The sequence below is a fragment of the Schistocerca piceifrons genome, chromosome 8 (genome assembly GCF_021461385.2).
Source record: "Schistocerca piceifrons isolate TAMUIC-IGC-003096 chromosome 8, iqSchPice1.1, whole genome shotgun sequence".
NCBI lineage: Eukaryota > Metazoa > Arthropoda > Insecta > Orthoptera > Acrididae > Schistocerca > Schistocerca piceifrons.
The window spans coordinates 457,233,955-457,259,448 of NC_060145.1; the positions used below are offsets into that span (position 1 = coordinate 457,233,955).

Here is a 25,494-nt window from a genome sequence, read left to right on the forward strand (position 1 = left end):
CTTGGTTTAAGAATCATGATAGAAGGTTGTATACATGGAAGAACCCTGGAGATACTAAAAGGTATCAGATAGATTATATAATGGTAAGACAGAGATTTAGGAACCAGGTTTTAAATTGTAAGACATTTCCAGGGGCAGATGTGGACTCTGACCACAATCTATTGGTTATGGCCTGTAGATTAAAACTGAAAAAACTGCAAAAAGGTGGGAATTTAAGGAGATGGGACCTGGATAAACTGAAAGAACCAGAGGTTGTACAGACTTTCAGGGAGAGCATAAGGGAATAATTGACAGGAATGGGGGAAAGAAATACAGCAGAAGAAGAATGGGCAGCTTTGAGGGATGAAGTAGTGAAGGCAGCAGAGGATCAAGTAGGTAAAAAGACGAGGGCTAGTAGAAATCCTTGGGTAACAGAAGAAATGTTGAATTTAATTGATGAAAGGAGAAAATATAAAAATGCAGTAAATGAAGCAGGCAAAAAGGAATACAAACGTCTCAAAAATGAGATCGACAGGAAGTGCAAAATGGCTAAGCAGGGATGGCTAGAGGACAAATGTAAGGATGTAGAGGCTTATCTCACTAGGGGTAAGATAGATACTGCCTACAGGAAAATTAAAGAGACCTTTGGAGAGAAGAGAACCACTTGTATCAATATCAAGAGCTCAGATGGCAACCCAGTTCTAAGCAAAGAAGGGAAAGCAGAAAGGTGGAAGGAGTATATAGAGGGTCTATACAAGGGCGATGTACTTGAGGACAATATTATGGAAATGGAAGAGGATGTAGATGAAGATGAAATGGGAGATATGATACTGCGTGAAGAGTTTGACAGAGCATTGAAAGACCTGAAACAAGGCCCCCGGAGTAGACAACATTCCATTGGAACTACTGACGGCCTTGGGAGAGCCAGTCCTGACAAAACTCTACCATATGGTGAGCAAGATGTATGAAACAGGCGAAATACCCTCAGACGTCAAGAAGAATATAATAATTCCAATCCCAAAGAAAGCAGGTGTTGACAGATGTGAAAATTACCGAACAATCAGTTTAATAAGTCACAGCTGCAAAATACTAACACGAATTCTTTACAGACGAATGGAAAAACTAGTAGAAGCCAACCTCGGGGAAGATCAGTTTGGATTCCGTAGAAACACTGGAACACGTGAGGCAATACTGACCTTACGACTTATCTTAGAAGAAAGATTATGGAAAGGCAAACCTACGTTTCTAGCATTTGTAGACTTAGAGAAAGCTTTTGACAATGTTGACTGGAATACTCTCTTTCAAATTCTAAAGGTGGCCGGGGTAAAATACAGGGAGCGAAGGGCTATTTACAATTTGTACAGAAACCAGATGTCAGTTATAAGAGTCGAGGGACATGAAAGGGAAGCAGTGGTTGGGAAGGGAGTAAGACAGAGTTGTAGCCTCTCCCCGATGTTGTTCAATCTGTATATTGAGCAAGCAGTAAAGGAAACAAAAGAAAAATTCGGAGTAGGTATTAAAATTCATGGAGAAGAAATAAAAACTTTGAGGTTCGCCGATGACATTGTAATTCTGTCAGAGACAGCAAAGTACTTGGAAGAGCAGTTGAATGGAATGGACAGTGTCTTGAAAAGAGGATATAAGATGAACATCAACAAAAGCAAAACAAGGATAATGGAATGTAGTCGAATTAAGTCGGGTGATGCTGAGGGGATTAGATTAGGAAATGAGACACTTAAAGTAGTAAAGGAGTTTTGCTATTTGGGGAGCAAAATAACCGATGATGGTCGAAGTAGAGAGGATATAAAATGTAGGCTGGCAATGGCAAGGAAAGCATTTCTGAAGAAGAGAAATTTGTTAACATCCAGTATTGATTTAAGTGTCAGGAAGTCGTTTCTGAAAGTATTTGTATGGAGTGTAGCCATGTATGGAAGTGAAACATGGACGAAAAATAGTCTGGACAAGAAGAGAATAGAAGCTTTCGAAATGTGGTGCTACAGAAAAATGCTGAAGATTAGATGGGTAGATCACATAACTAATGAGGAAGTACTGAATAGGATTGGGGAGAAGAGAAGTTTGTGGCACAACTTGACCAGAAGAAGGGATTGGTTGGTAGGACATGTTCTGAGGCATCAAGGGATCACAAATTTAGCATTGGAGGGCAGGGTGGAGGGTAAAAATCGTAGAGGGAGACCAAGAGATGAATACACTAAGCAGATTCAGAAGGATGTAGGTTGCAGTAGGTACTGGGAGATGAAAAAGCTTGCACAGGATAGAGTAGCATGCAGAGCTGCATCAAACCAGTCTCAGGACTGAAGACCACAACAACAACAACAACATGATTTCTTCCACAGTTTCTTATTTAACCCAAGAGATTCTTGTTTTATGGGTATTAAGCCGCATGTTTCTCCGCCTAACGTTTCTCCTCCAAAGCTGGAGACATCGTCAGTCTATTTAGAATCGGATGGCAGTTTCAGTTTTTAGCGGCCCCAGCAAGCCGAACTGTTTACACGTATACACGCAATGTCATCAACTTAATTGCGTCGACACGTGGTATGAAGCTTGTAGTGGGTAAGAGTTGGTGACGGAATTTCAACTAAGGGAAATTTAGATACCTAGGTTAAGGTAATCGAACAGAATAACCTAGATCAAGAAACCAACAATATTAAGTTTACAAAATTGCACCTATCATATTACCTGACCAAAAGACGACGCTGAGCACTGGAACAAAATTAAAACATTGCGGAACGGTTGTCAAACCGGAAGGATTATATGCTTCGGAGACTTTGGCTGCGAATAGACGGGGACTAGTCGATATGTTAATCAAAAGAGAGCGCAGGATAGCAAGGAATATTTTAGACAACAGATTGATTTATGGGCACATATATTTGAGATCAAATGTAGAATTGTACAGAAGACAGAATAACGACATAAATTAAAAAAGATCTTTGCAATTCGAATACGAAATATTTTGCTGAGTGCTAACTACATAGGTAGAAATGACCAGCGTAACAAAATAAGAGGAATCGAAGCTCGGACGGAAAAACGTAAGTGTTCGATTATTTCGCGCGCTGGTCGAGAGTGGAACGTACGAAAAATAGCCCGAAACTGGTTCAGTGAACCTTATGCCAAGCACCTGGATGTGAATTGCGAAGTAGTCATGTCGATGTACAGTGTCGAAAAATAGAGCGCACCGAGAATTAAAATTACAAACTGTACGAAATTTCTACAAAACTGCACATAAACTAAGTAAGTGACTTATCATATATGACAGTACATTGCTTTTGGTATTACGTGCAATGGAAGATCAGAAAGTTTCAGTTTGACGGGAGTTGGTGCTGCGTATATGCAACGTAGCACGATTCCAATGTGGGTATGAAAGGTGACCATTAATAAAACCGACGAACTGTAGGTTCGGATTCATGAATGGAAATGCAGGAAAAAAGGTCCTATGAACATGTGTCCGGAAATGCAGCGTTGTCACGGTAGATGGCGCTGACGAATGATAGTTCCTCTGACCACGTGCCGCGTGTTTCTCGCGTGTCGCAGGCTGCGTGACTGACGCAGCGCAGTGTAAGCTGCAGAATGGTCCAATACTGACGTCGGGAAAAAGCCGGCCACGCACATGGAAACAGTCGACAGGCAGCCAAGCTGTACCGAAACGACGGTACCCTCACAGTCACCAACCATATCACACGACATTTAAAGCCCTTTTTGGGGGGAGGCGGCGGACTGTGCGTTCACCTATTCTACAGGATATTGGGACGAAGCCTAGTACGAGTTCCGGACAAGTGGGCCGCCAACTTGGTGCTAGCCAAAACACGATTATGCGTTTCCTGCTTGACAACCGCTGCTACCTCAATCCCACGGAGGCCACTTTGATCTGTTGTGACGTTGATGTGATGCAGCTCTTTATTGTGCTCCGGGACGTTTTGTTGTCGTTGCACGCACACTGTCCATTTCCGGGGACATGTGCATAGGACCTTTTGTCCTCCATTTCCAGTCAAGATTCCGTCCCCTGCAGTTTGTTGGTTTTATTAATGTTTGCCCTGCATAGGTACCGACATCTACGCAACGGATTAGTGTGGCATTCTCGTCCTTCAACGCGCGTGCGGTAAATGCGGAAACGTGAAGTATGGGAACGTTATCGTCAAATGTATCTAAACAGGAGCAACGTGCCGAAGGACACACAGCGGTAGACATCCATCGGAGTATGTCTGTCGAAAACCACCGTCGTGGATTGGTGCGACAGGCTCAGTGCTGGTCACGATTTGAATCAAGACGCCAGTCGATCTGGGAGGCCAGCCCCATCCACTATGAACAATAAGGAACCTGGTGTCTCCGACGAACGGTACTGCGCAACGCTGGAGAAATTACGGCGTGCAGTTAAGGCGTAACATCCGATAAAACTGCGACAAGGGGTGCTGCTGCTTCGTGACAACGCACGCTCCCATACCGCAGGTGTCATAACGCAGACGTTAACCCAATTCAAGTGAGAGGCACTCGAGCATCCGCCCTATAGTCCTGAACTCTCGGCATGCGTTTATCACGACTTCCGTCCCTTCAAACAGGCCTCGGAGGGTCGGCGATCCCTGCTGGACGACGATGTGCAGCACGCAGTGAAGGACTTCTTCACGCAACAGGAAATTTTTGGGAATTTGTGGTAAGTTCATATGGGACCAAACGGCTGAGGTCATCGGTCCACGGGCTTATACACAACTTACGCTTAAGGACACACACACACACACACATACCCACGCCCAAGGGAGGACTCGAGCCTCCGACGGGGAAAGCCGCGCGAACCGCGGCAAGGCGCCTAAGACCGCGCGGTTACCCCGCGCGGCCACGCAGCAGGACACGGTGTTTTACCAGACTGGTGTCCTCAACCTGGTGTGTCGGAGTGACGATTGCCTCAGTGCTCACGGCGATTTTGCACGAGTGGCATAGCGGTTGTGGACTGTACGACCTTTAACGAGACACACTATTCAAAGTCTTGTACGGCATACAACGGCGTCTCTCGTGGCTTCAGCCGCCTCCAGGCGCACGACCGCGGATGTCGTGGCCTTGCCTCCGGCCGCTATCAACTCAGAATTACTTAACTTGTCGAGCGCACGCGACGGGAGCGGAAGAGCGGGCTCGAGCTTCGCCGCTCTCGACCTGTAGCTAGCAGCAGTAAGAACGACGATTATCAGCGGCGATAGCGTCATCTCTCAGGCTTTCTCTGCGTGATTAATTGTTTATTTCCGCTGATACTGCCTAGTTGTTGCTTCAGCATCTTTCTTTTTCTTTTTCATAATATCTCGGTGACCGATTGAGCCGTGTTCTTCAGGTGCTGCGAGTTGTGCTGTTATGCGTGTACTCGCTGCGTGGAATCCAACCAGCTCACGGAATTTTGTCACCCACACCGTGATGCTGAACGAGTACGCATATGACAGCTCAGCCCGCAGCACCTGAGTGAGGTTACTGGGCCGGTCGTCCAAATATTATGAACGAGGGTAATCCCAAAAGTAAGGTCTCCTATTTTTTTATAAGTACATAGACCATTTCTACAATGGTTTACATCAGTTTACAGCTTGAACATTTAGCTATTTTTCGAAATAATCACCATTTCTGTCGATGCATTTTTGTAGACGCTGTGGCAGTTTTTGTTTGCCCATCTCATACCGGCTCGCAGCCATGCTGTTCAGAAAGTTATGAACCTCTTCTTTCACCTCGTCGTCGGAGCTGAATCGCTTTCCGGCCAAATGTTCTTTTAACTTAGGGAACAGGTGATAGTCACTGGGGGCCAAGTCAGGACTATAGGGTGGAAGGGTGATTATGTTCCACTGAAACTGTTGCAGGAGAGCAACGGTTTGCCGAGCGATGTGTGGGCGAGCGTTGTCATGGAGAATGTTTACGCCCTTGTTCAACATTCCTCTTCTCCGGTTCTGAATTGCCCGTTTGAGTTTTTTCAGAGTCTCACAGTACCTGTCAGCGTTATCTGTGGTCCCAGTGGGCATAAAGCTGACCAACAATACCCCTTTCCGATCACAAAAAACGGCTGTCGTAACTTTACCGGCAGACTGTGTTTGTTTGAATTTCCGCGGCTTTGGCGAAGAAGGATGCCGCCACTTGCGTGACTGTTGCTTGGTCTCAGGTGTAAAGTGGTATGCCCAGGTTTCGTCACCCGAGACAATTGAGTCCAAAAGTTGTCCTGTTCGTCTGCAAGGCGGTGAAGAAATGCGCGGGAAGCATCAACTTGTTGCCGCATGTGGTCCTCAGTCGGCATGCGTGGCACCCATCTTGCGTACACCTTCCGGTAGTTCGATGTTTCCGTTAAAATTCTGTGAGCGGTGCTTCGCGAAACCTCAGGAACCAACGTGCAGAGATCATCCAGGGTGATCCGCCCATCTTCACGCATGCTTTGCTCAACCTTCAACACTGTCTCAGAAATTGACGGTCTCCCGCTCCTCTGTTGGTCGTGAATTTCGGTCCGACCAGCTGCAAACTCTCTACACCACTGACGAACATTTTTGACATCCATGCACGACTCACCATACATTCCCTCAACTGACGATGGATTTCAATCGGCGCAGTACCCTTTGCGTTAAAAAACCGAATAACTGCGCGCAATTCGCACTTGGCGGTAACACCCAACGGGAGCTCCATTCTCAACGGTTGCCAAGCCAAGACCGAGAGCCTCAGCGCGCCGTGCGCATGTTTACACATAGTGCGTGAAGCACTCTTCATAACAGTGTGACCAACTGCCATACAAACAGAGTTCTGTACTTATAAGCAAATAGGAGACCTTACTTTTGGGATTACCCTCGTAAAAATGAAAACAACAACTCCGATATACACCAGACGTACAATACTTAGCGGTAGCGTAATTTGTACATCATCAAAATTACAAGCATATTATACCTGACAACTGAACAACTGTGTTGCAGTGGCTACTGTCGGTTTATTATGGCATCTTCCGAAACAAAATTCTGCTGAAAGCATCCACACGAATGAAACAGTGACATCATCACTGGAATGTAGCGATCGCACCATCATCACATATACAATGCTTCGCCACGAATATGCTCGTCAGCACACTGCTGCTTATAATGCGGCAAAACTTTCCACCCATGACAGACGTCGTCGTACTTTTGAAACACTACAAGTAGCACGTATCAGTCTACTATTTTACTTTTATTATTAGTATTAGTAGTAGTAGTAGTAGTAGTAGTAGTAATAATATTAGCACTAGAACAGGCAAATGGTATGCCTCAGACTATAATCAGAACAATTTAAGCATATTCTTCGTTTGTCACACTTAAATTACAAATAAGGCCACAGCTTCAGAGCCCTGCCTCCGAAGAACCAGCAGGATCTAAGACATACAGCTGTCCTCTTGTTAACACACGTACAACGAAGCACAGTCACACTTAACATGAATGACTTCTTAAGTGACTGTCGTCTATGGAGCACGACTTTCAAACAGGAACTGGCCTCAACGAATGTAACGATCTCAAAATCCTTACATGTTACAGTAATGGATGTACTGTATGTATGTATGTGTGTGTGTGTATGTTCAACATCTCCTTCTAAACCAACCTTACTCTCAGGCAACAATAGCTGCGAAGGTAAGACCCACCTATCTCTCAAGTGTTTCACATATAGGTTACTGTCAGGCAACAATCGCTGTGGGCGTAAGGACCACCCACGTGTGACTGGGGTGAGGGTGGAGGTGAAAAAAAAAAAGCATAGCACGCGACGCGTGAATTCTCAGACTTCCTTCATCCAGTATTTCAGAATGACACCACTTAGCGACTTGCAACAAACTTTACACATAATTACAAACCTTTCCGAATTTTTGCTTGCTGACAACCTCAGCAAAACGATGAAAGGAAAAAGTTTATCGTTTACTACTTTTCCGCTGTTCAAACAGTAAAAGTACCGCATGCGGCATGACGTTATAATTTATTACTTCTTTACTTCTGACTGTATTCGCGACACGCTTCACGGGCAGTATTCACATATACCACTGAATGTTAGGTGCTACATTATGTGACTGTACGACACACAGTTAAGGAGATAAATCTCAAGGCCACAAGCTGCGTGGTACGGGCGTGTACACCCAGCTGTGAACAAACACCTGGGCGACGCCACGTTTCTCCGTTCGATCGAAATAATATCCGCAGAGGTGCACAATCTAATTCGAGAAGGTTATCTAATACCCCCCCCCCCCCCCCCCCATGAACCATGGACCCTGCCGTTGGTGGGGAGGCTTGCGTGCCTCAGCGATACAGATGGCCGTACCGTAGGTGCAACCACAACGGAGGGGTATCTGTTGAGAGCCCAGACAAACGTGTGGTTCCTAAAGAGGGGCAAGCAGCCTTTTCAGTAGTTGCAGGGGCAACAGTCTGGATGATTGACTGATCTGGCCTTGTAACATTAACCAAAACGGCCTTGCTGTGCTGGTACTGCGAACGGCTGAAAGCAAGGGGAAACTACAGCCGTAATTTTTCCCGAGGTCATGCAGCTTTACTGTATGATTAAATGATGATGGCGTCCTCTTGGGTAAAATATTCCGGAGGTAAAATAGTCCCCCATTCGGGTCTCCGGGTGGGGACTACTCAAGAGGACGTCGTTATCAGGAGAAAGAAAACTGGCATTCTACGGATCGGAGCGTGGAATGTCAGATCCCTTAATCGGGCAGGTAGGTTAGAAAATTTAAAAAAGGAAATGGATAGGTTAAAGTTAGATATAGTGGGAATTAGTGAAGTTCGGTGGCAGGAGGAACAAGACTTTTGGTCAGGTGATTACAGGGTTATAAATACAAAATCAAATAAGGGTAATGCAGGAGTAGGTTTAATAATGAATAAAAAAAATAGGAATGCGGGTTAGCTACTACAAACAGCATAGTGAACGCATTATTGTGGCCAAGATAGACACAAAGCCCATGCCTACTACAGTAGTACAAGTTTATATGCCAACTAGCTCTGCAGATGATGAAGAAATTGATGAAATGTATGACGAGATAAAAGAAATTATTCAGGTAGTGAAGGGAGACGAAAATTTAATAGTCATGGGTGACTGGAATTCGTCAGTAGGAAAAGGGAGAGAAGGAAATTTAGTAGGTGAATATGGATTGGGGGAAAGAAATGAAAGAGGAAGCCGCCTTGTAGAATTTTGCACAGAGCATAACTTAATCATAGCTAACACTTGGTTCAAGAATCATGAAAGAAGGTTGTATACCTGGAAGAATCCTGGAGATACTAAAAGGTATCAGATAGATTACATAATGGTAAGACAGAGATTTAGGAACCAGGTTTTAAATTGTAAGATATTTCCAGGGGCAGATGTGGATTCTGACCACAATCTATTGGTTATGAACTGTAGATTGAAACTGAAGAAACTGCAAAAAGGCGGGAATTTAAGGAGATGGGACCTGGATAAACTGAAAGAACCAGAGGTTGTACAGAGTTCCAGGGAGAGCATAAGGGAACAATTGACAGGAATGGGGGAAAGAAATACAGTAGAAGAAGAATGGGTAGCTCTGAGGGATGAAGTAGTGAAGGCAGCAGAGGATCAAGTAGGTAAAAAGACGAGAGCTAATAGAAATCCTTGGATAACAGAAGAAATATTGAATTTAATTGATGAAAGGAGAAAATATAAAAATGCAGTAAATGAAGCAGGCAAAAAGGAATACAAACGACTCAAAAATGAGACCGACAGGAAGTGCAAAATGGCTAAGCAGGGATGGCTAGAGGACAAATGTAAGGATGTAGAGGCCTATCTCACTAGGGGTAAGATAGATACTGCCTACAGGAAAATTAAAGAGACCTTTGGAGAGAAGAGAACCACTTGTATGAATATCAAGAGCTCAGATGGCAACCCAGTTCTAAGCAAAGAAGGGAAGACAGAAAGGTGGAATGAGTATATAGAGGGTTTATACGAGAGCTATGTACTTGAGGACAATATTATGGAAATGGAAGAGGATGTAGATGAAGATGAAATGGGAGATATGATACTGCGTGAAGAGTTTGACAGAGCACTGAAAGACCTGAGTCGAAACAAGGCCCCGGGAGTAGACAACATTCCATTAGAACTACTGATGGCCTTGGGAGAGCCAGTCATGACAAAACTCTACCATCTGGTGAGCAAGATGTATGAGACAGGCGAAATACCCACAGACTTCAAGAAGAATATAATAATTCCAATCCCAAAGAAAGCAGGCGTTGACAGATGTGAAAATTACCGAACTATCAGTTTACTAAGACACAGCTGCAAAATACTAACGCGAATTATTTACAGACGAATGGAAAAACTGGTAGAAGCGGACCTCGGGGAAGATCAGTTTGGATTCCGTAGAAATGTTGGAACACGTGAGGCAATACTAACCTTACGACTTATCTTAGAAGAAAGATTAAGAAAAGGCAAACCTACGTTTCTAGCATTTGTAGACTTAGAGAAAGCTTTTGACAACGTTAACTGGAATACTCTCTTTCAAATTCTGAAGGTGGCAGGGGTAAAATACAGGGAGCGAAAGGCTATTTACAATTTGTACAGAAACCAGATGGCAATTATAAGAGTAAAGGGACATGAAAGGGAAACACTGGTTGCGAAAGGAGTGAGACAGGGTTGTAGCCTCTCCCCGATGTTATTCAATCTATATATTGAGCAAGCAGTAAAGGAAACAAAAGAAAAATTCGGAGTAGGTATTAAAATCCATGGAGAAGAAATAAAAACTTTGAGGTTCGCCGATGACATTGTAATTCTGCCAGAGACAGCAAAGGACTTGGAAGAGCAGTTGAACGGAATGGACAGTGTCTTGAAAGGAGGATATAAGATGAACATCAACAAAAGCAAAACGAGGTTAATGGAATGTAGTCAAATTAAATCGGGTGATGCTGAGGGGATTAGATTAGGAAATGAGACACTTAAAGTAGTAAAGGAGTTTTGCTATTTAGGGAGTAAAATAACTGATGATGGTCGAAGTAGAGAGGATATAAAATGTAGACTGGCAATGGCAAGGAAATCGTTTCTGAAGAAGAGAAATTTGTTAACATCGAGTATAGATTTAAGTGTCAGGAAGTCGTTTCTGAAAGTATTTGTATGGAGTGTAGCCATGTATGGAAGTGAAACATGGACGATAACCAGTTTGGACAAGAAGAGAATAGAAGCTTTCGAAATGTGGTGCTACAGAAGAATGCTGAAGAAAAGGTGGATAGATCACATAACTAATGAGGAGGTATTGAATAGGGTTGGGGAGAAGAGAAGTTTGTGGCACAACTTGACTAGAAGAAGGGATCGGTTGGTAGGACATGTTTTGAGGCATCAAGGGATCACAAATTTAGCATTGGAGGGCAGTGTGGAGGGTAAAAATCGTAGAGGGAGACCAAGAGATGAATACACTAAGCAGATTCAGAAGGATGTAGGTTGCAGTAGGTACTGGGAGATGAAGAAGCTTGCACAGGATAGAGTAGCATGGAGAGCTGCATCAAACCAGTCTCAGGACTGAAGACCACAACAACAACAACATCTAATACCAACGAATTAAATGCTTTGGTACCACATATCACGACATAATCAAACATTTTACCTTCTCACAGATTAAATACACGAAAAATAACCGTACGTCGTGTATGGAGTACAGGGTCACGCATCTGAAACGCAAAGAATGCATCCGTGGCCAATTTGCGGTTACACACGACACACTAATATACCACATTATTGTGAGCCTTCGAAGTAATTAAATGATGCATCCTACAAAAATCCCGTGTGCCAACTACATGGAAAGCTATGGCGATTAATGAGAATACCGAGCAATACAATCACTTTATGGGCTTACTAATAGGGTTATCGCATCTCGCTAGCCGTCACTGATTGTAAACATGGAATTATAGAACGCAAACGATAATACTTCATTTCGCCACCAACAGACGGCAACAAATTCGATCATGCGTTAATAAATCGGCCTTCGGTCACCTGTATATCTTATTTATTGTGCTCAAAGAATTTCCAATAGGGATACGGTAGTGTAGACAAACGGCCGGTCTCTGAAAGAAAAAATTCGGTTAGTTCACGGAACAGAATATAACAGATTGTTAGGGATGCAATACGAGTACGTCAGTAAATAGCTTGCAACTCTCCGCGGCACAGGTGTTAATATCACAAGAAATTTTTGTGAGTACCATTTTTACTAATGACAAAACATATTTTCCTCCTTTGCTCTTTCTCCGACACACACACACACACACACACACACACACACACACACACACACACATGCACACACCTACACGCGCTTGCTGGACGTTTACGTTATTTGTATGTATATTGTGCTTGTGAGTTGTCTACACGAAAAATATGTCTTCTATTTTTGGGAGTGAAAGGCCTTAAGGGATTTCGTTAATCAAATGTGTCCACGCAAATCACCTGCGAAATTCGCTTCTGGATCACGTAATTCCGGATAATTTAGTCACATATTGTCCCTAGAAACTGAAAACGTCTTATTGACAGCTTGCCAATTTGTCCTTTCAAACAATAAACACATAACGCCATGAGCCTACCATCCGAAATTGAGTGATCGTAATAATTAAAATATTACTGTGATTTAATATCTCTTGGTCCGAGCCAGCAATGTATAAATCAAAGTTGCGACGCTGTTATAATGGGGATTGGAACCGTAACTGGACACTGGTAAACTGAATGAATGGCGTAACGAGAACGGCACACCTGTTGCACGACTGAGCGTCATACTGCGTTGTAGACTTTAACGCAAACTGAGTATACACAAGTTTGATATCTCCTGCATGTAGCATTATATACGAGGGCTATCCACAAAGTACATTACGTTTTGGAATTAAAAATAAATAAAGTATTGGAAATTTTTTTTATTATATACAGATGAAAGCCACACTTAAATACTACTTTTCTACATAGTTGCCATTTAAATTAAAGCACTTATCGTAGCGATGGACGAGCTTGGAAATTCCTTCGTCGTAAAATTCGTCCGCCTGCGCCTTCAACCACGTGGTTACCTCTTCTTGAAACTGTGCGTCGTCATCAAAACGCTGCGTAGCCAACCACTTCTTCATTGCTGGGAATAAGTGGAAGTCGCTCGGTGCCAGGTCGGGACTGTACGGCGGATGAGGAAACAACTCCCACTTAAAAGATTCGAGAACTTCACGAGTGGCATTTGCCGTGTGGGCCCGGGCGTTGTCGAGAATCAGCAAGATCTTTGAGCCCAACTTTCCCCTGCGCTTGTTTTGTATTGCTGTTCTGAGGTTGTGCAGCGTTTGGCAATACCTTTGAGAGTTTATTGTAGTGCCTCTTTCAAGGAAATCCACAAAAATCGTATTTCTACCGGGTTACTGATTAACCACGTGGTTGAAGGCGCAGGCGGCCGAATTTTACGACGAATGAATTTCCAAGCTCGTCCATCGCTACGATAAGTGCCTTAATTTAAATGGCAACTATGTAGACAAGTAGTATTTAAGTGTGGCTTTCATCTGTATATAATTAAAAAAATTTCCAATACTTTATTTTTAATTCCAAAACGTAATGTACTTTGTGGATAGCCCTCGTAGTTCCGTTGAGCAGTTTCCCGCAAGACAGAAATCATTTAAAAATGTGGTCGTCCTTGAGCGTGGCATGGTTAAATTCCTGCGATACGGATCCTCAGGCTGTATGAATCGCTTGAAGGACGACATTTTCCGCTTATGGCTGGAGAAGTTTTTCTTATGTTATTGCCGTTTCGGCGTTATGCCACTGTCAAGCATGGATGTTCGATGTCATGTCACAGCACAGACATAAGTTGTAGATAACGTACTCATGTAAGGTCACGTCCAACTGGATAGCGATGTATGGATGAGCTGTTACCATTGAAACAAATAACACTGGGCCTAAACTTGTGGTTTTCACATGCAATTGCATTTTAACCCGCATGTCAATAACAGGTGTGTGAAAAAAATTGCAGTTTTTTAAAGAATTCTATTTATTCGTCTACATCAGTATTATTCCCTTCGAAAAAATACCAGTTACATATTATACTGTTATGCCAGAGCTTTTTCCTGTCCCTGAAACACATCTGGAACTGTATCCTTGGGATAGCTTTTACGTCTCTCAGCGATGTATTTTTAATCTCATATCTGCTTGTAAAACCACGGTTCTCTATCTAGCGAATATGTGGTCTAGACCATCATTTTAGTATAGTTTCTGGTCAAAAATGAGTGAGCAGGTGCACTATCATGCTGCAAAAGGCATTAATTGTTTCGACATAAAGATAGGAGCTTCCTTACAGTATCGCTTCACGAAAACGGCGTTGAATTTGGACTCATCATTGATCGTTCAATCTTGAGCAAGAACTCTTGCCCCGTTACGCCGTTAAAATCGAAAAACTCCGTGATCGTAACTTTCACATTTCATCGCACTTTTTTTGAGTCTATACGATCCAGAACAGTTCCATAAGGACGACTGAGCCTTACTTTCGATGTCACATTCGTAAACAAGTGTTTCGCCGCATTTTACAAGTTTCAGTACGTTCTGAATTGTTGTGGATTTCATCTACAGACTCCTTAGCAACATGCAACCACTGCTGTTTTTGTTCTAAAGTCAGCAATTTTGTGGGCAAATTTCGCTGTGACACGTTTCGTACATAAAACACCGGAATAAATTTCATGGCATGAACCAACTAATACGCCAAGACAATCAGCGGCTTCTCCGGTTGTGTTTCCCCGATCGCTCGTAATCATTTATTTCACTTTTTTCGCAATGTCATCGGTTAACGATATGCTGGGGCGTCCGAGGCGCTCGTCGTGTTTAACGTATTCACGGCATTCCTGGAAAGATTTGAACCACAACAGACGCACCAAACGGAATACTTAACAGCTCTAAAACTCCGCTGCATTTCATTCCGCTTTTGCTGCAAAATTCAATGAAAATTCTGTAATCCACTTTTATATTAAATGAATAATAGACGATACTACCAAAACACGTGTAGCCTTTTTGACAGCTGATAATAGAGTAAATATCCAGCAAGTCTAAAACTGCACAGGAAATTTTCAGAGAAGCTCCTTTTATTCAAGTCTCCTTTTATTTGCAGTTTGTTTCGGGGTTAACATTACACCAAGCCCGTTGAATTCAGGAAACATACGTTTTGTCATAACTGCACAAAATGCAGTATCAAAGAAACTACGGTTAGTTTTAAAGCCAGCCCGCATCTCGTGGTCGTGCGGTAGCGTTCTCGCTTCCCACGCCCGGGTTCCCGGGTTCGATTCCCGGCGGGGTCAGGGATTTTCTCTGCCTCGTGATGGCTGGGTGTTGTGTGCCGTCCTTAGGTTAGTTAGGTTTAAGTAGTTCTAAGTTCTAGGGGACTGATGACCGTAGCAGTTAAGTCCCATAGTGCTCAGAGCCATTTGAACCATTTTTTTTAAAAAGCCATTAAGCTAAGAGAATTCCAGTTTTCATGTGTATAAGGGGCAGTCGAACGGAAACGAGGCAACTGATAATAATTAAATACTGTTTATTGTTTCAAAAGTAATCGCCATAACTGTAAATACATTACTCAACTGTGAGACAAAATGGTCAATGCCTTCATGGACAAATGTTTGCAATTAGCTACGGAACCATGATTGTAGCCAGGCGTGTACTTGTTCGTCTGAAACAAATCTACGGCCACGAATGTCTTTCTTCATGGCTCCAAAAATATGGATATCACACAGAGAGAGATCGGGACTGTATGGACGATGTGAAAGGGTTTCCCAGCGAAACTTCTGCAACGTATTCGAAACAACGTCAACAACATGTCGGACCGCTCGATTTGCTTCGGACGAAGAGGTGCGAGGTTGGGTACAATCATCGTTCCGCGAGCAACAGCAACCATTTTTTATGGAGGCAGTGACCGTGTTGCCCCACTGTGCGATAAATACATCAACAGTTACGGTGACTACTTTTGAAATAATAATAACTTGACTTAATTTTCTGCATGTTTCTCGTTTTCGTTTGACTGGCCCTTATATACATATGAGGCAACAGCCTTGACGCAGTGGCTACACCGGTTCCCGTGAGATCACCGAAGTTAAGCGCTGTCGGGCGTGGTCGGCACTTGGATGGGTGACCATCCAGGCCGCCATGCGCTGTTGCCATTTTTCGGGGTGCACTCAACCTCGTGATGCCAATTGTGGAGCTACTCGACCGAACAGTAGCGGCTTCGGTCAAGAATACCATCATAACGACGGGGAGTGTTGTGTGCTGACCCCACGCCCCTCCTATCCGCATCCTCCACCAAAGATGACACGGCGGTCGGATGGTCCCGGTAGGCCACTCATGGCCTGAAGACGGAGTGCTTTTATATACATATGACGAGAGAAGTGTTCAAACTTTAACAAAAGGTAAGGGCTATGAATGATGTCTGTACCAGTCATATTTATAATCATTTGGATTAAAATTAGACAGCGTACGATATACATGTAAGAGGAGGTGCAAGAAGTAATGCAACATTTTTTTTTCTCGGCCAATTTCGTTTGGAAAAATGCGGAATTTGTTGTGGGACACCGTGGAATATTCCCTCTTCGACGCCTGAAGTTTCTGACAGCTATCGGTGCTACACGTAACCTTAAAAAATGGGGTTTGTAACGGAGGTGCAGAGAGCTGTCATTGAGTTTCTTTTGGCCGAAACCCAGAGCACTGCAGATATTCGCAGACACTTGCAGAATGTCTACGGAGACGTGGCACTGAACAAAGCACGGTGGCTAGTTGAGCGAGGCGTCTGTCATCATAGCAACAAGGTAGCGCAAACCTCTACGATCTCCCGCGTGCTAACCGTAGCGAAACTTAACAAACTATTTCAGCGTGTTCGTTGCCACAGAAATGCAAACGAACTACTTCTCCGTGACGACGCAAGGTCTCACACAAGCGATAGGCGTTCGCAGAGCTTCCCCGGACTGTTCTTCCTCGTCCACCCTGCAGCATTGCTCGCGTACCTTCTCACTTCCATCTGTTCGCCGCAATGAAGGATGCACTACGCGGGAAGCAATACGTGCATGATGGCAAGGTGGTTACTGAATCAGCGTCGACCTATAGAGCGGTACGATGACGGCATACGGGCCTCCCAGTAAGGAGTCGTAGGGCCATTGCATTCAACGGAGATTATGTTGAAAAATAGGGTTTTGTAACCAAAAGAGTGTGCAATAATATGGTGTACTGGAATCCTGAATAAAACGAACCTGCTTTCAGAAAAAAAAGTGTTGCGATACTTTTGGAACGCCCGTTAGAGGTTAGAGCAGTGAAGTCACACAAATTGATCAGACGCACATGGGATTATTTAAAAGCGTGCAGAACCATGTTGGGCTACATGAACCTTAAGAACGGAGTGTGATAGGGACACAAATTTTTAATGTATCTGCGGATATCCAGAATGAGATTTTCACTCTGCAGCGGAGTGTGCGCTACTATGAAACTTCCTGACAGATTAAAACTGTGTGGCGGACCGAGACTCGAACTCGGGACCTTTGCCTTTCGCGGGCAAGTGCTCTACCAACTGAGCTACCGAAGCACGACTCACGGCCCGTCCTCACAGCTTTACTTCCGCCAGCCGAGTGTCGGTCCGGCACACAGTTTTAATCTGTCAGGAAGTTTCACATCTGCGGATAGTTTGACATCGCATTTTGAACAGGTATGACAAAAGATATGTCTACTGCGTACAGGAGTCGGAACAGGTGCAATGCAAGACCGAAACCGATTATAAGCTAAATTAGGTTAGGTGAAGGAGTCATATCCAGTACACGAACACTTTTCGGACAACGAAGCAACGAAAAAATCGGAGACGCGGACCAACACAACAGAAGCAACTCGCTGAACGCAGCCATTATCGGAGAACGCCGCACGTACATGAAGCGCTGCAGCAGCAGCCCCAGGTTCCCGCAGGACGGCTTCCAGGCGGCCCGCGCCGAGTCGCCGCCGCCGCCGCCGCCGTCGCCGTCGTGGTGCGCGTCCCCTCCGAACAGGCCGGCCAGCAGGCACATCCCGCACGCGCACGCCGTCCTCGCACACTGCGCGCCCGACGCCTGCCCTCCCCCCTCACCCGCCGCTCCAGCCGGTCGCGCAGCCTTTTACGTCACGGTTGGGGCATGCCGGGTGCTACTGCGAAGAGCGGTGACGTCAGCGGCAGCAGCCGCAGCCACAGCCGCGGAGCCAAGGCCGAGCGGCAGGCGCGAGACAATTCGCAGGTCGCGGCGCGCGTTGCAAAACCGCGTTACGTGAGCGCCGGCCGCTCTGCTACAGCCCCGGCCACCTGCCGGCGCAGCTACCCTGTTCCCACGCAACCGCGGCGCCGAGACGGCGGGATTACCGCAGATCGCTAAATCGCTACCGTCCCCTTATTACACCGCATCTGTCACAGTATCTGTCAAATGCCGACGCTTTAGATTAGGCTCCACCGGGCCCCGTGGATATCGACAGAAATAACAAGTTTACTGTAATGTATAAACCTGCATCCTCCGATGGATTTACGTGAATTAATTGTGTGCAGTGGCGGCTCGTAGATATCCATTCTGGGTATTACAAACTTTTGAATTCAGGTAAATACGACAGTGCTAAATTAATAGCATCTGCTCTATAACTGTTTTGCTCATCAACATATTCATACAACTTCCGCCACTGTCAATTATTCATTTCATTCATTCATTCATTTCGTGTGGACCATCTTTGGACCACGTTATTTCAACTGTCTTGCTTTAGGTGTTCTGATGTTTGCCCATTGCTCTCGCATTCGTTCTCGGTGTTGCTCCTTCCGCCGGACTAAGTGGCCGAGCGGTTCTAGGCGCTTCAGTATGAAACAGCGCGACCGCTACGGTCGCAGGTTCGAATCCTGCCTCGGGCATGGATGTGTGTGTTGTCCTTAGGTTAGTTAGGTTCAAGTGGTTCTAAGTTCTAGGGGACTGATGACCTCAGAAGTTGAGCCCCATAGTGCTCAGAGACATTTGCTCCTTCCTTTCCTGGGTCCAAGCCTTCCCTGTTTTTAGTTTTGGCTTTTCTTGGGAACCTTGCCACGCCATAAGTTTCTCCTCGAGTGGGACACGCTCCAAGATGTCATCATGGCTGATCCCCACTTCTTTAAGATCTCTCTCCACCTCTGTTAACCAGGCCCATTTTGTTTTCTTCTTCTGAAAGTAGGTGACCATACGATTGGTGAGTCTTCCAGGGCTCATTCGGGCCGTATGTCCATAAAACATAATCCTTCTTAGCCGGCCGGAGTGGCCGAGCGGGTCTAGGCGCTACAGTCTGGAACCGCGCGACCGCTACGGTCGCAGGTTCGAATCCTGCCTCGAGCATGGATGTGTGAGATGTCCTTAGGTTAGTTAGCTTTCAGTAGTTCTAAGTTCTAGGGGACTGATGACCTCTGAAGTTAAGTCCCAGAGTGCTCAGAACCATTTTGAACCATAATCCTTCTTTTCCGGATGGTATCGGTTATGTTCTCTATGTGGGAACACAGTTCATGAATATGTCTTCTAAATTCCCCATTCTCTTTGATGGGACCTATGATCTGTCACAAAATCTTCTTTCCTTCGCCTCCAGTTTTTCGATTATGCCTTTTATGTTCACTACTAGGCATTCAGAAGCGTACAAGACTTCCGGACGGATAACACCAACGTAATGCCTTAACTTTGCATTGAACGATACTGATCTTTTGTTGTAGATGTTTTTGGTTCAATGGAATGCCATTTCCATTTTGTTCATGTGTGATTTGAAGGCTTCTTTCTCTGATACGGTGACTGTTATCCATTCTCCGAGATATTTAAACTTTTCAACTCGCTTAATTTTGCCTTGACCCACTACAAGCTCCCTTGGTGGCGAATTTATGTTCGTTATAAAGTCGGTTTTCTCAAATGTCAATAATAATAATTATAATAATAACAATAATAATAATAATAATCTGCATAACTTGTCTGAAAAAGGAAGAATTGTTTCTGTGGATAATATAGTGCCGTTTATGGCAAGAACGTAATAATATTTAAGCTTTCGCTACTCTCCGTTTCGCATTTTGTGTAAGTGGTAGTTTTCGTATTTCTTTTTTTTTTCGGACAAACGTACGAGATCTCTAATTCATAAATCAGTTAACGAATTAACTTCTGCGCTGAAAATCAGGCATTCTTACGTTGCACCCACAAAAAAACTAAATGTTCGCTTGTAGTCACCCTGATTTGATTTAGTCACTTTCTCGCAAGACGGATCTGGTCTGGAATGTCCTAATTCCTCTGGAGTTAACTTTTCCTGGCAATTTTCTTTGCTGTTAGCGCTTACATACTCACACTCTAAAGGAAAGCCGATTCCTGCACAGCAGACAACCAACTCCAAACACAAACTGCCGTTTCCGGAAATTATTAAATTCAAGTAGTGCTATCCACCAACAAGGTCACTTGACTGGAATACAAATGAGACGTTGAGAGCCATAAGGGCCGAAAGCATCTCGTCTTCGTCTTCGACCCCCTCCCCCCCCCCCCCCCTATTCAAGTGAATATCAGAAAAACCAGCTTTTCGTGAATGTTCAAATAAGTGTGCAATGTGGGCCTGCAGTACACAAAATCATAAGATCAACAGGTGTCTAAAGCAGAAATAAATGCTACAATCGACGATGATGTGCTTTATGGTTCTCAGCTTAGTCTACGACAAATTCCAAAACTTTATGTATCATATCTCATTCAGAATCCCACAAAATACGTTTTTCTCTCGTATAACTATGATATACTGATGTACGATCTAATTTTGGTATATAGTGTGAGAATTCGCATATCTGTGGAGTGTTCTACCACCTAGCAGGATTTACGGCGAACGTAGATTAAAGTCTGCTCCGGCGTGCAACCATCTGGTGGCACCGACGTAAAGTAGTAGTTTATTGGTAAGCGCTAGCAGTGCTCGCCGTGAACCGTGCACATTGGTAATGAAATCCCTAAGTATTTGGCCCGTGATGCAATAACGTCACTCTAGTTGCGCATGCGTGGGAGCTCCTTAAAACGTGCACAAGTGAAGGTGTGCTCACGATCCTGATACCGAGTTTCGCCGTCTATCGGAGCAGTACCTACCACAGCGCGGTAAATTTGGTGGGGTCGATTTCAGATTACGACATCTACATTACGTTTATCAGCATTCAAAGAAAAATTACCAGTAGATCCGCAAGGTGTCAAAAGTTAGGGTGTTCACGTGCTCTTACACAGCAGCCGCCAATGTGTGTATGACTTTGGAGTAACCTTTGACACAGTCTGCACTCGTCCCATATTGATCATCTTACACTACATACATCACATGCAACTTGCATTTATAAAGTCAATGTCACACTGTACACGGGTTGGATAAAAACTAGTGGCAACAGCGCCGAACGTGAAGAATGTGCGTCTCATGGCATTCCCGCTGTCTGTAGCTGATGCAAGGTCAGCTGAAGTAGTGCAGTGAGCGGCGATGGCTGAGTCAGCTGCAGTGCGTACACTCTGAAAGTCCGAGAAGCCAGTTCGAGCGCCCTAACTGTTCGTTTAGCAAACACGAACAACGTCCGTGGGTCAAGATTGCATTGGCACGTTGTCACAGCAGACAACAGTGTCCCCTCCTGGCACTGAATCAAACTATCTTTCACGACAGTGCACGTAGCACATGGCGAACCCCGTGCAGGAGCTCCTGCATACGTGGGGGTGGCTGATACTGGAACACCCACCTTATTCATCCGATATGACTCTGACCGATTACGACCTATTCACCAAATTGAACGTCTTCGTGGCACGTGCTATAACACAAGAGAAGAAGTTGTCCGTGGCATAGGGCGATCCTTGAGAGACTAGAGACATAGACGCGCTGACGATGTACGACGTCTTCTACCTCTGTGAGCGAAGCTGACCGATATACGGGACGAATCAGGGCATGTAATACGGTGGACGTCTGTCAATAATGTCTGGTACGAAACTTCATGGCAGATTAAAACTGTGTGCCGCACCGAGACTCGAACTCGGCACCTTTGCCTTTCGCGGGCAAGTGCTCTACCAACTGAGCTACCCAAGCACGACTCACGCCCCGCCCCCACAGCTTTACTTCTGCCAGTACCTCATCTCCTACCTTCCAAACTTTACAGAAACTCTCCTGCGAACCTCGCAGAACTAGCACTCCTGAAAGAAAGGATATTGCAGAGACAAGGCTTACCCACAGCCTGGGGGATGTCTCCAGAATGAGATTTTCACTCTGCAGCGGAGTGTGCGCTGGTATGAAACTTCCTGGCAGATTAAAACTGTGTGCTCTACCAACTGAGTACTTGCCCGCGAAAGGCAAAGGTCCCGAGTTCGAGTCTCGGTGGTGGTGGTGGTGGTGGTTAGTGTTTAACGTCCCGTCGACAACGAGGTCATTAGAGACGGAGTGCAAGCTCGGGTTAGGGAAGGATTGGGAAGGAAATCGGCCGTGCCCTTTCAAAGGAACCATCCCGGCATTTGCCTGAAACGATTTAGGGAAATCACGGAAAACCTAAATCAGGATGGCTGGAGACGGAATTGAACCGTCGTCCTCGCGAATGCGAGTCCAGCGTGCTATTCGAGTCTCGGTCCAGCACACAGTTTTAATCTGCCAGGAAGTTTCATATCTGCGCACACTCCGCTGCAGAGTGAAAATTTCATTCTGGAAATGTCTGGTACGAATTATAACAATGTTGCCACATCCAACCCATGTATATATGGGGATCAGCCGGCAAAAGGAACCTGTCACGACTAGGGACTGTGACACAGCTGGGATGAATCAACTTCTACAACACTTTGTACATACACAGCGCGAGCAAGAATAAAACCGAAACTGCAGGGATGAATTCCTGACTGGAAATGTAGAAAAAGATGTCCTATGAACGTATGTCCGGAAATAGACTGTGTGTGTGCAACGACAAAAAATCGTTCCCGAACACAGTACAGAGTTGCACCACATCCACATAACAGATGTTGCACGCGGTTGACTTAAACCATGTTGGCGGGCCACTTCCCTGGAGCTTGAACTAGAGTTCGTCCCAATATCCTGTACAACGTCGTCCTCCAGATGTGGTGTACGCACGGTCCACCGCCTTCCTGCACGTTCGTCTGTCTGAAAGGACCAATGATCTCACAAATGCCCAAAAAGGGCTTTAAATGTCGTGTAATAAGGTTGGTGTCTGCGAGGGTACTTGTTTTGGTGCAGCCGTGATGCCTCTCGACCGTTTTCTTCTGCTTGGCTGTACAAAAACACCATCTCGGCTTGTTCCCGGTATGAATACCGGATCATTCTGCTGCTTACAGCACGCTGCGTCAATCACACAACACGTGACACACAAGGAACACACAGCACATGGTCTGAGTAACTCTCATTCGTCAGTGCTATCTACCACGACATCGATGCATTTCCGGACACATGTTCAGAGGAACTTTTTTCTTGCATTTCCAGTTGGGTTCAAATGGTTCAAATGGCTCTGAGCACTATGGGACTCAACTGCTGTGGTCATAAGTCCCCTATAACTTAGAACTACTTAAACCTAACTAACCTAAGGACATCACACACATCCATGCCCGAGGCAGGACTCGAATCTGCGACCGTAGCGGTCTTGCGGTTCCAGACTGTAGCGCCTTTAACCGCTCGGCCACTCCAGCCGGCCTTTCCAGTTAGGAATCCGTCCCTGCAGTTTGTCAGTTTTATTAATGATTAACCTATAAACAAGGTGTTTCATTATTATAGGTACAAACGAAAGGGATAAGTATAGAACCATAAAACAAGCATATATTTTTCTTCTCCTTGAAACGCTGCTGCTTATGCAGGTCGTTCGGAGGGTTATGCCAAGTTTCTCTTTTCTCCCAGAGTGTATCGTTTAGCATCTCCTTCCAATGCAGTTCTCCTCGTTTCACATCGTCCTTCACCTGGTCTCTCCATCTTGTTCGCGGCCTTCCACCTGGCCTTCGTCCAGATTCTGTCCATTCTAGGGCTCTTCTAGGAAGTCTTTCTGGTCTCCATAGCTTGCTTTACGGGTTCGATCTGCAGGGGTGTTCCGTATTGTTTCATTCCTTATCCTGTCCCTTCCCGTCTTGCCCAGCACTCCGTCCCAGTTAGCGCATCCCTGTTGCTTGTATACTCCAACATTGTGATCCATGTGTCAAAATTGGCACACAATATGACTTGCACATCATGGTATGATTTTTGCTTAGGCACATATTTTCCAATTTCTGATTATGTCAGATGCGCAATAATAAAATTTACAATTTTGTATTCTTCCGGAAATTTCATCCTTGACGTTTCCTTTCTTGGTTAATTGACTTCCGAGTTACTTCAAAGCTTCTACTTCTTTAACAATTTTTGCATTCCAAATTTTTTTTCATTTTTCCTGCTGATTTCATGCCGGCCGCTGTGGCCGAGCGGTTCAAGGCGCTTCAGTCCGGAACCGCGCTGCTGCTACGGTTGCAGGTTCGAATCCTGCCTCGGGCATGGATGTGTGTGATGTCCTTAGGTTAGTTAGGTTTAAGTAGTTCTAAATCTAGGGGACTGATGACCTCATATCTTAAGTACTATAGTGCTTACAGTCATTTGAACCATTTGATGATTTCCATTATCACTTTTTGTTAATTTATTCCCATGCCTGCTTCTTCAATTACTTTGTCAGGTATTTAGTTGTTCTCTAGGTTCTGCTCATTTTCTTCCCAAATAATCAAATTATTTGCATATGCCATGATTTTCCTATCATTTGCCACCGACACATCGCTAAGTTTCCTTATTACGTTGCCCATAACTATATTAAAAAGCACCGCTAACAGCACACTTCATTGCAGAAATACAACGCTGATACATATACTTGCAGCAACCACTGGTTTCCCCGACACGACGTATCACGACAAAGTACACGAACATCTAATAACTGAATCCCAGAGGATGAAAACTGCAGATAAGCACGTAAGGACAAACACGTTACAACAAGTTTTCTTCGTTAATGTGAAGGCACGCTTCGTCACGTCCTCCCACCGACGTCCGTACACGTTCAAAAATCCCAGGCGTGTTGCGAATGTACTGACGAGCACCCGCAAAGCGTCCCAGAACTTCATCGACAGTTATCGACAGGGCTGGAATACACCAAAGCATTTAAATATCGCCACACAAAAAAATACAAGAGATTTAGGTCGGGGAGCTGTGCGGCCACGGTACTGACGAGCCGCTACACGTTGTCCAAGATTCGTGCTACGCATTCCAGAACAGCCACATCAAAGTGTGCCAGTACACCATCATGCGTGTCCTGTCACCACAAGGGACATCACCTATACAGACAGCAACAGTACTGTGACGCTGGCATGGCTGTACTTTTGCGCGCGTCGTATCGGGCAAACCATTGGTTTCTGCACAAATGTTTATCAACATCATTTCCTTCAATCGCTATGCCCCCCCCCCTTTCGTTTGAACCTATAACATGCTGTATAATGGAATTGCCACACAGGTCCCGTTAAGCAGGTGACGCCGGCCGGGTGGCCGAGCGGTTCTAGGCGCTACAGTCTGGAACCGCGAGACCGCTACGGTCGC

The 25,494-nt window shown here is 45.0% G+C and overlaps 1 protein-coding gene across 1 annotated transcript in view; it reads right to left on the reverse strand.

Moving 5' to 3' along the window:
- LOC124712449 (ubiquitin carboxyl-terminal hydrolase 2-like) overlaps positions 1 to 17,975 on the reverse strand; it is a 253,015-nt gene extending 235,040 nt beyond the window's left edge. Inside the window, 1 exon segment of the mRNA XM_047242744.1 lies at positions 17,842 to 17,975. Within this exon segment, the coding sequence (XP_047098700.1) occupies positions 17,842 to 17,975 (134 nt within the window).
- Positions 17,976 to 25,494: the final 7,519 nt, after the last annotated feature.